General features: G+C 48.6%; 2 protein-coding genes across 2 annotated transcripts; both read right to left on the bottom strand.

The window, feature by feature from the left end:
- Nucleotides 1-487: 487 nt before the first annotated feature.
- Nucleotides 488-2838, bottom strand: CUNH1orf56 (chromosome unknown C1orf56 homolog). Its single transcript, XM_055312108.1, has 2 exons — nt 1684-2838; nt 488-836 (listed from the first exon to the last, which is right to left on the bottom strand). Exons 1-2 carry the CDS (start codon nt 2716-2718, stop codon nt 816-818), a joined length of 1056 nt encoding a protein of 351 aa, XP_055168083.1. The 5' UTR covers nt 2719-2838; the 3' UTR covers nt 488-815.
- Nucleotides 2839-2979: 141 nt separating this feature from the next.
- On the bottom strand, nt 2980-11765 carry BNIPL (BCL2 interacting protein like). Its single transcript, XM_055312106.1, is given in 11 exon segments — nt 2980-3607; nt 3610-3617; nt 4064-4162; nt 4347-4433; nt 5306-5437; nt 5603-5705; nt 5925-6107; nt 8660-8884; nt 9944-10008; nt 10456-10551; nt 11557-11765. Coding segments are annotated over 11 exon segments (1068 nt in total). The 5' UTR covers nt 11601-11765; the 3' UTR covers nt 2980-3581.
- Between the last annotated feature and the right edge of the window lie 612 nt (nt 11766-12377).

Below are 12377 nucleotides of genomic sequence, written 5' to 3'. Positions count from 1 at the left end.
CCAAGTATTATGAAGGCCTCCATAATCTTCCAAGGGCTCAACTCGTTCTTCCTGTTCCCTCCTCTTGACAGTCATCTGAGATTTTTCAAGTCTTTTTTTTTTTCTTTTTAAGATTTTATTTATTCATGAGAGACACACAGAGAGAGGCAGACACATAGGCAGAGAGAGAAGCAGGTTCCCTGCAGGGAGCCCAAAGCAGGACTCCATCCTAGGATCCAGGGATCACAACCTGAGCCAAAGGCAGACATTCAATCACTGAGCCACCCAGGTGTCCCATCAAGTCTTTAAACAATCACTTGTTTAGAAACAACTTTGGAAATGAGGAAGAGGAGCAACATCAACATTTTATCTTATATTTTATCCTGGGGGTGGATAAAATATGCTGGGGGATAAAGGAAGGGATCAGGCCCAATGTTGCTGGCCACACAGTTCAGTTTTAAGGTTCATTCTTTTTTTTTTTTTTTTTTTTTTTTTTTTTTTTTAATGAGAGACACAGAGAGAGAGGCAGAGACATAGGCAGAGGGAGAAGCAGGCTCCATGCAGGAAGCCTGATGTGGGACTCCATCCTGGGACTCCAGGATTATGCCGAGTCAAAGGCAGGCACTCAACTGCTGAGCCACCCAGGTGTCCATCCCCAGTTTTAAGGTTCAAAAGATTTCTGGTCTCCACCCTCAGATACCTCTGTAAAAAGACGCAAGACCAAACAATTTTTTCTAGTTTTGTTTTTCTGTACTAAAAATATCCAGTGGGTGCTGGGATTGAAAGGGGTGGAAAGGTTGAGATGCTGACACCTTCTCTTGTGGATGAAGTGGCCATTACCTGCGGTTTCTCTCTATCTGGGTAAGGAAACAAAAATAGAGAAAAAGGGGAAATATTATAACTACATCTATATTCTTTTCCCTTCCTTGCTTCATTTCCCTCTCCCCAGAAGCGCTCATTCCCTCAACGCTACTGCCCCCTATTGCTGCTGCTTTTTCATATTGAAATAATGGTATTGGATACCCAAGGAGAAAGACAAAAACTGGCAAAATGACTGACCACGTATACTATTTTATTGTCCTTCCCTCCCCCCCAAAGGTCCTGAAATCCTGTCAATTGAGAGTATTTTATCAAATCAATCAGAACTTTTGGTAGTTCATTTGGTAAAGCAGAGGACTATCCTTCCTGGAGAAAATTCTTAAGTTGCTGGAAATAACCCCAGGAGCTCTTTGGGATAGTGGTGGTTAGGGGCATCGGCATTAGTGTCAAACAATCCTGTCATGACTGGCATTTACTGGCTTTTTAAACCCCATTCTTTCATCTGTAAAGTGGAGATAGTGCCTCACAGCATTGTGAGGATTGATCCAGGTAAAGTGCACCTCAAACATTGGCTCTTACTATTAAACTGCATTAATAAGCTGAGAACTATTAATACCTTCCTATTATCTGCATCAAGAATTGTTACATCTATAATCACAATTTGGTCAATAACCCTCTCATGATTAATAATAGTTGTTGCCCATTAATAACCAGTAGTTGCTTAAAGAATAAGTGGAATCAATGGCTAACAATGTGAATAACCAGTATATTATGAATCAAGTGAGCATACAATACTTGATGCAACACACTGGCTGGTTTAGTAACAGGATTTTGGATATCAGGACTTTTCATCAACACAGATCCTGGCTATCACCAAACACTTACTGGTTGCATCTCTGTGAACACTGAAGACAGACTGTTCCAAATATCCTCCAGCCCGATCCTGACTCGTCTCCAAAAAGCAAGGGCTGGACTGGGGCTGGGGCTGGGGCCAAAGAAAAGGAAGGGGGTGGGTCTGATCCTAGAGCTGAGGGGGGGCAGGGAAGTGGCGGTGGTGCTGGGGGGGGTGGTGCTGCTGGTGGTGGTGGTGCTGCTGGTGGTGGTGGTCTGAGAGGTGCAGCTGCTGTCAGAGCAGAGATCGGCGTCCAGAGGGCACTCCTCCCGAAGCCGATTGCAGGGACATTTCTGATAGGTACAAGGCCGGTGCTCCGTGCGGAGCTGGCTCAGCGCCCCAACTCGAAGGCGCCCTGAAAGGCCGTGCAGCTTTCCCGCCCGGGTCCGACTCATGGTACCTGACCTGCAGTGGCAGTGCCACGGGCCCCAGGGCATCAGGACCAGGTGCACGTCCTCGGGAGGCGGCATGGCCGTGTGCGAGGCCGGTAACCAGCGGTTTGGGGTGGACCCCCCCGTGGACCACCGGCTCATGGTACTGTCGGGGTGAGCCACGTCCCCAGTGGGCTGCCAGGTGTTGGCCGGCACGTCTGTAGACAGCCTGATCTCAGGCTCCTGGGTGTTTGCTTTAAACCTGGAGCTGGGCATCCTCGTTGTCCTGCTGAAAGCTTTTCCGGTGATGTTATTCCTTCTGGCGTTAATCACAACCCCCTCTTCCAAAGACTCATCCTCCTCCGACGACGACACTATCGACTTGCTGACGCCTGTGGCCACTGTGGAGGCCAGGAGCTCCGCGGCAGCCGGGCCGGCCAGGCGGTCGACACTGGCCCCGACATCATCCTCATCCTCCATTGTGACTTTCATCCTCTTGGGCCCGCCGCTCCGGAGGGTGGTCCGGTAGTTGCGGGACATGGGGACCCCGAAGCGGACCCGCTGCGTCTCGGTGGAGGTCAAGCCCTGGGCCCCCGCCGCCCGGGGCCCCAGACTCAGCAGCAGGACCCAGAGAAACGCGCCGGCGGCGGGGACCATGGGGCCGGGCGGTGTGCCGCTGAGACGGAGGCCAGTGAGGGAGGCCGGGCTCCTACTCCTCTTCCTCGCGGCCGCTGTCGACCCGGGCGGGGCGTTTGAACCGCGGCCCGCGGAGGGAGGGAGGGAGGGAGTCCCGCGCGCGCCACGCCCCTCCCCCAGGCCCTGTCGGAGCCGCCCCAGGGCCCAGCTCTCCAGCCCAGGAACCACTGCGGCCACAACACGGAGCCCCTGGGCTAACAGTGCATCTCGTCGGAGCGGAGCTGAAATCGAGCAGGGCAGTTTATTAACCGCTATAGATCTGAATTTGCTAAAGAGGACAAAAGGACAAGTTTGAAAAGCATCCCTTCCCAGGTTCACGCTAGCAGACGTGACAGAGAAGGAAAGGGCAGCTCTTCCAAGATTTAGGGAGTGAGTCTTGGTTCCCAAACGACAGGCTGGCTGCGGTCAGTCGAGCCCTGCCCTCCCCTCCCCTCTGGCGGAGTTTCACAGACTGGTAGAGTGCCCCAGGGCAAGAGGGTCTGGGCACCTTCATTCACAGGGGAGGACAATGACACTCAGAGATGCAGGTATCTGGGCCAAAGGGCTGAGGCTGAAGCAGGACTGAGAGCCATAGCCTGGCCCTCTCCCACACAAGATGCCACTACATGTGCCCCTACAGCTGAGATGCTGGTCAGCCTGCAGGTCACCTTCTGGACCGTTGGAGTCCTGCTTTGAAGGCAAGGTCATGAGAGGAATGAAACCCCAGTGAGATGTGAAGGTCTGGTGGTACTGGGGTGGAGGATGCTTTACTTTAGGGAAGAGCCCAGATGTTTCAGGGTTAGGGTCCAGGCAGATCAGTTTCTTTTGCTTGGTTCTAAGGCCTGCTATGTCCCTCCTGAGCCATGGAGACCCGGTCCAGCCTAGGAGAGAATGATAAAAATGTGGCACAGGAGCAGGACCTGGGTTTTACTCACTGATTTGGGGAGAGAAGGCAGAGAACTGTTAAGAGGCAGAAGATTGGGTGCTTGAGCTGGTGGTGATCAGGCTTCTTTGTCCCCTAGTACCACCCCACTGAGTACTTTCTCCTCTTTACTGCCCTTCTGGATTTCCATGGCTCATCTCAATCTCTAAATTCTGTGCTGTGAATATTCCTTTATTCTCTGATGCCTCAGCACTTATAATTTTTTCATTTGTTCTTGTTTGATACAGGCCTTACCTTCTCTGGGTGGGTGCAGTTTCCCCAGATACATCAAAGCATCTGGAAGCAGGGCCTCTATCTTTGAGTTCCTCTGCATCTCTCCCAAAGCATTAAGAAAGTAGGAACTGGCTTTATACATCCCACCCCAAACTTAGTCTCGGGACTCACTGTCTGACAGCTTCAGGAATGTGAACCTGATCCAAGGAGATGAGTTGGGCCAGCTCTCCCAGGCTGTTCAGAAAACGGATCTTTCGTGTAAACTTGGAACTGAAAAGAGAGGATAAACCAAGTTGTGTGTTGTACTGGGAAGAGGGTTCCTGGAGATCCTTATGAAGGGAAACGTGACAAGTAGAGCATGGTTAGGGCTAGAAAGAGCCACAGTGAGGCCAGAGCTGCTTAATCTTGATTTTGAAAATGGGGAAAGGTAGGTCCTTGTCCCCAGAGCTGGTACCTGATGAAGGGCCGAAGCAGTGCCAGGAATGCCTTCACATACCACGTGGCATGGACAACCACCAGGGCACGCAGGTTTTTCCGGAGCCTGAAGAATAGGAATGATATCATTCTTTTCTTCTTCCATATTTTTTTTCTTTTTCCATCTTCATGTCAGAAGATTAGGTGGAGCTATTGTCTGTGCTTTAACTTCCTTCACTTCTCCAAGTTTCTAGATTTCTCTGGCAGTTGGTCTAGTCCCCACTCCTTGGCTTGTAATCTGAGCTCCACCCATCATGTTTAGTCTTTCATGCTCCTCATTTTCAGGCAACTCCCTTGTCAGAATCCCTTTGCACCATCTCCCTCCTGTACCCTACTCTCATATAAGTTCTTGGCTATTCCCCCTTTCCCAGGCCTCCCATGACTGGGACAATGGATAAAACTCCACATGGAGGAAGACCAGTGAGGAGAAACAAAAAAGAATGAGGAAGAAAAGTGAGCAAAAGGAATAAGTGGGAAAGAAAAAGGGAGAAGGAACATTGCGGAACACAAAGCCATATGGGTCAGGGATGAAGGCAAAGTGAAGCAGACCATGGCTGCCTGGGAGGTAAGCTAAATCATGAGAGGTGAGAAAAGGAAGGAGGACCTTCTATGTGCCAGGCAATAGGCCACACCAATTTACTGGATTTTCATACATGCCCAGTGGCAAAGGGATTATTGTTGCCAGTTTGCAGAGAAGGAAACAGAGTCCCAGCAATGTTCAGTGACTTGTCCAAGGTAAATGATACAGGAGGTAAATGATTGAGGCAAGATCTGAAACCAGATTTCCCTGACTCTGAGAGTACAGAAGACATGAGAGGCCTCGAAAGGGTGGTAGAGGGACCAGAGAAAGAGGAAGGGACTAAAGGGAAGAGGAAAGAACAGAAAGAGGGAAAGAGAAGGTGCAGAGGGAGCTGCAGCCCTGCTGTCCTTGCAGCTCACCGCCGGTCCAGAGTGTGGTAACACTGGCGCATCCAGCCCAGAGGCGGGACCTGGGCCCTACTTGTGCCTCCACTCAAGTGCACGAGCAGGTAATTTTCAGCTACCAGAAGCTCCAGAGTTCCCACCATATACCTGGAGGAGACAGAGCTGTCAAGGAAGGTACATGCTTGGGGTTGTGGGGAATGAGAGGGACATTACTGTAGACTCTACAGTCAGCTGCTGATGGTGCAGGAGGGGCCTTTTTCACTTTTCCCTCCCTAACATCCCTATTGGAGTCTTTCAGGGCTGCCACCTCACCTGAAAAGGTGCTCCATGACATAGGTATAGTTGGGGATGCTGCTGCTGGGGAGGTAACAGGAAGCAAAGACGATGACAGCATTGAGGCCCTCACCATGGTAACCTGGAGGACAAGGGGAAAATTCATTCAGGCAGCAACTATATATGACAGACGGTACATCTGTTTGGGCTGAGGGACTCTCAGGGTCTCTGGAAGTTACAGAAAGGATTTTGAACCTGGGAACTGAGTTTCCAGCTTTTGCATTTTATTTATTGATTTATTTATTTTTGCATTTTATTTTAGAAGTCACAGTTGTTACCCCACTGTTATGCTAGCCATTACCTCCATGAGAGAGGACTTTCTTATAGTGTTCAATGACAGTCATGTCCACTCGCTGCTCCCTCTGTCCTGTTCGGAACACCCTCCAGTGACGACCATCTTCTCCAGCCACATCCCGCATACAAGCCCGGCCCAGCCTTTCCACTGCCTCACTGGCCCCCAGCCCCTCTGCCCGGGGTAGGTCATCTGAAGGAGAGGGATGGAAGATGATCAATAAGGCACAGTACACACCTTCAGGATTTTCTAACTTTGTCGGGGTCTGGGAGTTGAGTACTCTAACGTCTCATTCCTTAGTTTTTTTCCAGGACTCCAGCCCTAGTTTGTCCAAGTAATCCAGTGCCTTGCTAGTTTCCCCTTCCTGGAACTCAAGATCCTCACTTTTTCACTAGATACTGGCCTTGAGGTAACCCTGCACTATGGTAGGTCTATGGCCCTGGCTAGTATTAGTTTTCTTCTGGATTCTTTCTTTCTTTCCATGCTTTTCCTTGGGTGAGCTCATTTGTTCCCAGGTCTTCAATAACCACCAGTAAGGTGATGATTCCAGATTTGCTCCTCTAACTTAGATGTCTCTCCTGACCCCAGACCCATGTCCCTAAATGCTTAGAGTGGACATCTCTAGTTGTGTCTTTCTGTCATCTCCAAGCCACCAGACACTATTGTAACTCAAACTCATTCTTTTCTTCATCTCTCCTATATTTCCTTCCTTTCTTTCGTTTTCTTTCTTTGCCAAGGAGAGAGAGCACAATCAAGGGGAGTGGCAGGCAGAGGGGAGCAGCAAGCAGGGGAGTCCAAGGCAGGGCTACATCCCAGGACCCTGAGATCACCACCTGAGCCAAAGGCAGCCACCTGACTGAACCCCACCAGGTGCCTCTCATATTTCCTTTCTTGATGAATGAGTCCATCCATCTAGCTGGCTGAGAAAGAAAACTGGTGTCATTCAAAATTTTCTTCTCTGTCATGCCTCAAGCCAACTGGACCCCAGATCTTCTTCTATCTATTGCCATTATATTGTCTTATCATTCTTTCTACTACTACTGTCCTGATTCAGGTTCTTAGTATTTCAAACCTGGACTTCATTCTAGCCTCCTAGCTGGCTTCCCTGCCTCTAGTCTGTTTACTCCATTCCACTTTCTACCCCACAGCTAGAGCAAGCTTTGTTTTCTACCCTTTCTTACTCAAATGGTAATACTATACCTGCTAATTTTGCATGATCCTTCCATAGCAATGGAAACAGCTGCCTCATCTTAAAAAATGGTTTTCTAGGGGCACCTGGCTGGCTCAGTTGGTGGAACATGCAATTCTGATCTTTGATCTTGGGGTCGTGAGCCGCCTGTTGGATGTAGGGATTACTTAAAAAATAAAATCTTGGGGTGCCTGACTGGCTCAGTGGTTGAATGTCTGCCTATCACTCAGGTCATGATCGAGGTCATGGGATGTAGTACCACATTAGGCGCCCTGAGGGGAGCCTGCTTCTCCATCTGCCTATGTCTCTGCCTCTCTCTGTCTCTCATGAATAAATAAAATCTTTAAAAAAAATAAAAACTTAAAAAGAAAGTTTGCTTAATATTTAGTATTCCATTGCATGGACGTACCATATTAGAATTAACATTCAACTGACGGACCTTTAGGTTGTTTCCAACCTCTTTAGAGCCATTAAATCTGATGTTACTCCTTGATTAAAACCATTATTCAGGGATCCCTGGGTGGCTCAGCAGTTTAGAGCCTGCCTTAGGCTTGGGGCGTGATCCAAGAGTCCCGGGATCAAGTCGCACATCAGGCTCCCTAACGGGAGCCTGCTTCTCCCTCTGCCTGTGTCTCTGCCTCTCTCTTTCTCTCTATGTCTCTCATGAATAAATAAATAAAATCTTTAAAAAAAACCAACATTATTCAGTGACGTCTCACTGGCTACAGGATAAACTCTGAACTCCTCAGTATGGTGGCAAGGACCTCCACAATTTGACTCCTGCAAACTTAACATAGCACTCTGATTCAGAAGCTTAGATGACAACTTGGACATGTGACTAGTGTCTGAATTTGAGGGAAATCTTGTGAGTGAGCCCTTAACTTGTGGGGTCTGTACTATGTCCAGTCAAATGTCACAGATGAACTGTAGGATACCCTGTTGATGTCTGGAGAAGTGGAGAATTGGTTGGTGTGGGTAAAACCCATACATTTGGTGTCGGAAGTACCATGATGCTTCAACATGCCATGTTCCTACCCAAGTTGTTTCTTCTACCTATGATGCCTCCCAGCTACCTGATAAAGACCAGCTCAGAATCACCTCTTCTGTAAAGTGTTTCCTAACACCTCTCAGCAGGAACTGACCTTGTCCTTATCACTGCTGACCATACCCTATACATATGTAGACCGTCACCTTTAACCATACTTATTTGTATATGTGTTAATTTCTTATTAAACAGGGAACTCCCTGAGGGTAGGACTATCTTATTCTTCTTTATAACTTGGTTCTCATTCAGTAATAGCATGTAGCACTCAATAAAATTTTCCTTAATAAACAAAGGAAAATTTGTTTGTTTTTGGCACCTCCCCACCCCTCTATTGACTACTCTCACGTTGGATCTACAGGCTCTACCTTTCCATTTTGAGGAAATTAATTTTGCTAACTTTACCACTTGGACCCCACCTTGTTTCTAACTTTAGTCTCCTTAAATCCACCCTGAGCTTCTTTAAATCTAGCTTCTGCTTTTACCAGCTCAGGCCTCAGGTTTCTTTCCCACCTTCCCATTCAAATTCATGTCCACTGTCCAGCTGCTCCGAGTCTGAAGGTGTCTCCAATTCATCCACTTCCAGGTCAGAACTGCCATCAGGAGAGGAAGGTACGGAGTGAGTGGGACAAGTTCCATCGCCTCCAGTCCCCTTAGTCAGATTCAGTCTCAACTCTGGGGCAGAAAGACGTTTACGCATGGGGCGTGGGCCACACAGGGCTAAAGTGCTGGGAGTACCTAGAGTTGGGAGAGAGGAGAAAAGAATAGAAAAAGTATGAGTGTGTTGGCAGGGGAGGTTGGAATACCTGCAAATGGTAGTGATGATATAGGGTCAATTTTTAAAATTTTATTTATTTATTTAAGAGAGAGAGAGAAACTAAGGGAGAAAGAGACTGAGGGGGAGAGGGAAGGGGAGAAGCAGACTTCCTGCTGAGCGGGGACACCCCCCTGATGCTGGACTCGATCCCAGGACCCTGGGATCACGACCTGAGCTGAAGGTGGATGCTTAACCAATTGAGCCACCCAGGCACCTCTATGGGGCGAATTATTATTTTTTTAATTAAAAAAATATTTTATTTACCTACTTGAGATAGAGAGAACGAGTAGGGGGGGAGGACAGAGAGGGAGAGGGAGAAGCAGGCTCCTTGCTGAGTAGAGAGCCCGATGTGGGGCTCGATCCCAGGACCCCAGCATCATGACCTGAGCAGAAGGCAGACACAACCAACTGAGCCACCCAGGCACCCTATGGGGCAAATTCTAAAGAAGAACTTACACAGGGAATATTTAGGAAAAGAGCAGTGGAGGGATCCCTGGGTGGCTCAGCGGTTTGGTGCCTGCCTTCCACCCAGGGCGTGATACTGCAGTCCCGGGATTGAGTCCCACATCGGGTTCCCTGCACGGAGCCTGCTTCTCCCTCTGCCGGTGACTCTGCCTCTCTCTCTCTCTCTCTCTCTCTCTCTGTGTCTCTCATGAACAAATAAATAAAATCTTAAAAAAAAAAAAAAAAGGGCAGTGGAACCAAAAAGGGGTGAGGGTGGCACAGCCCTTCACTGGCTTACAATAAAAAACTTGAGGCCTATGGGATCCCTGGGTGGCGCAGCGGTTTGGCGCCTGCCTTTGGCCCAGGGCACGATCCTGGAGACCCGGGATCGAATCCCACATCGGGCTCCCGGTGCATGGAGCCTGCTTCTCCCTCTGCCTGTGTCTCTGCCTCTCTCTCTCTCTCTGTGACTATCATAAATTAATTAATTAATTAATTAAAAAAAAAACTTGAGGCCTAGATTCTAATTTACCTACCTGCCTGTGAATCTCTCTCAGGATTGTCAGGATCTTCAGAGGGATCTGCTTCTTCAGGAAGAAATCTAGAGGGGAAAGATTACAAGGGAGACAGAAATGCAGGTTAAATGCATTAAGCCAGGTATCAATTTATCAATCCTCTTGCCCTGTCATGTGTTGTTTTTTTTTTTTAAAGATTTATTTATTCGAAAGAGAGAAAGAGTGCAGGAGTGTGTGTGTGTGTGTGGGGGCAGTAGGGTAGGTGGAGGCAGGGGGGCAGAGGAAGAGAGAGGTGGAGAGGGGAGGCGGACTCCCTGCTGACCAGAACCCAAGGCAGCCCTCCATTCCAAGACCCTGAGATCGTGACCTGAGCCAAAACCAAGAGTCAGGCACTTAACTGACTGAGCCACCCAGGCACCCCTCCCCACCACAATTTTATCTTATGGACTCTGCCTTCTTTTTCCCCCTCCTTCCTTCAAGTCCTAATTTATCACCCCTGCCCTCCATTCATAAGTATCCCTCACAATCCTCACCTGGGGAAGTCTTCATCCTGCCACTCCTCCCTCAGCTCCAGTTCCCCAAATCTCAGGGATCCTGCTGGCTTCCGGGATTCGGCATCCTCCATGGCCCTAAGAGTCCCAGGGCAGGGGGTGGGGGGCAGAATGATCAGGAGACAAATGGGGCAGTCTTAAAGGGACTGGATCACAGATAGGAGAGACACTGTAATGGATGATAATTAAGGTATAGGGCAGAGCACAGGCCTGAAAAAAGACGTCAGGTCTCTTGTCTCCTGATACTTCTACCACATCCACTACTTCCTGAAGGCAGATGAATCCTACTGTGGGGTTTAGGAGCAGAGGAAAGATGGAATGTAAGGCTAATCCTATTTGTGTCTATGGTGTTGCTCCACCTACATGGAGTGAGTACAGCTATTCCACGTTACATTGGCTGGAACCTGACAGACCTGCCCAGCTATCACCAGGCAAAGTTGGGGAAGACGGCACCTTGTCAGGCCTGCCTTTCCTCCACCACACTGGGAGTGGCCAGGGGAATCCATGGCAGAGGTGGAGGGGTGGAGGAAGAAGGTAAGGAGGAAGAGGGATTTGTCGAGAAGGGTACCTAAATTCCCTTCTGGGTCAGCTTTCCTGAGGGCCATTCTGGGGAGTGGGTGTTAGAAAACAGACAGTAGGCACAACTTTATCAGACACAAAATAGAGAAACTTCCTTTAAAAACAATAGGGAGGGCAGCCCCCGTGGCTCAGCGGTTTAGCGCCGCCTGCAGCCCAGGGTGTGATCCTGGAGACCCTGGATTGAGTCGTCAGCCTCCCTGCATGGAGCCTGCTTCTCCCTCTGCCTGTGTCTCTGCCTCTCTCTCTCTCCTCTCTGTGTATTCTCATGAATAAATAAATAAAATATTTTTTTAAAAAAATAAAAACAATAGGGAATTTTCCTGAAATCCCCAGGTCCCCTTTTCCTACCTAAAGCCACCCTAACCCTTCTCTGCAAATTCATTCTTTCATAGTCATGTCTCTTCCAGGAAGCCAAGATTTGCCCTGGTCAGAGCTAGATGGTAAGAAAGTCCCTCAAGACTACTCATTGCTTGTTTCCAACCAAATAAGCCAGATCTTACTTACCCAAGATCTAATGTCTTCTCTCCTGCCTCTTGTGTGGTTCCCATCTTCACAGGTCTTCCTGGCTCCCTTAAACACTTGCAGCTCTCCGGGAGCTGGTTGTCCCAGCTCCTAAGCCCTTCTGTATCCTTTTTCTGTGTCTCACTGTTGTTGCTCTTGCCTCCAAGGAGGTGGGAGGTGTGGAAGGGAGGTAACCTTACCTCCAAACAGGTTTTACCACCTCCCTTCCTTTCCCTTCCCTAGGAGGAGGTTTGCCCAAAACAAAAACCCTGCCTATGTGGGGGCGGTTTTAGGGAGGGGAGGACATTTTTTAAAGTGGCTAGTTTTTGGGGAATCGAGGAAGGCAATTTGTTTTCCCTTCCAGACTCCTTATAACCTCCTGGAAGCTGCTGATTAAAAAAATTTTTTAAAGATTGTATTTATTTATTCATGAGAGACAGAGAGAGAGAGAGGAGCAGAGACATAGGAAAAGGGAGAAGCAGACTCCTTGCAGGGAGCCTGATGTGGGACTTGATCCCAGGTCCCCGGGTTCATGCCCTGAGCAGAAGTCAGACGTTCAACCGCTGAGCCACCCAGGTGTCCCTGGAAGCTGCTTAAAAAAAAAAAGGCAATGGTAAAAAAACATTTTCGTTTTAAGACTATGTTTTCAAGCATAAGCAAGACTAGGAACGCAGTTAGTAAGAGGGTTCTGGAAGAGGAAACAAATGAAAGGCCAAGGATGAGGAGAGATGGAAGACTGTTGCTCTTCATTCTCAAAAAGTTAATGAAGGGAGACATTCTATACAGCAGGAAGAAGGGAGATGAATCTTGAGGAAGCTGAAACC

Source organism: Nyctereutes procyonoides, unplaced genomic scaffold (genome assembly GCF_905146905.1).
Source record: "Nyctereutes procyonoides isolate TBG_1078 unplaced genomic scaffold, NYPRO_anot_genome, whole genome shotgun sequence".
Lineage (NCBI taxonomy): Eukaryota > Metazoa > Chordata > Mammalia > Carnivora > Canidae > Nyctereutes > Nyctereutes procyonoides.
This window is presented reverse-complemented; position numbering and strand designations above follow the sequence as displayed.

Coding starts and splice junctions, on each gene's coding strand:
- CUNH1orf56 (XM_055312108.1), bottom strand. CDS start 2,718: ATGGTCCCCGCCGCCGGCGCGTTTCTCTGGGTCCTGCTGCTGAGTCTG. Junction 837..1,683: donor TGTTCACAGAGATGCAACCA/GTAAGTGTTTGG, acceptor TTCCTTACCCAG/ATAGAGAGAAACCGCAGGTA.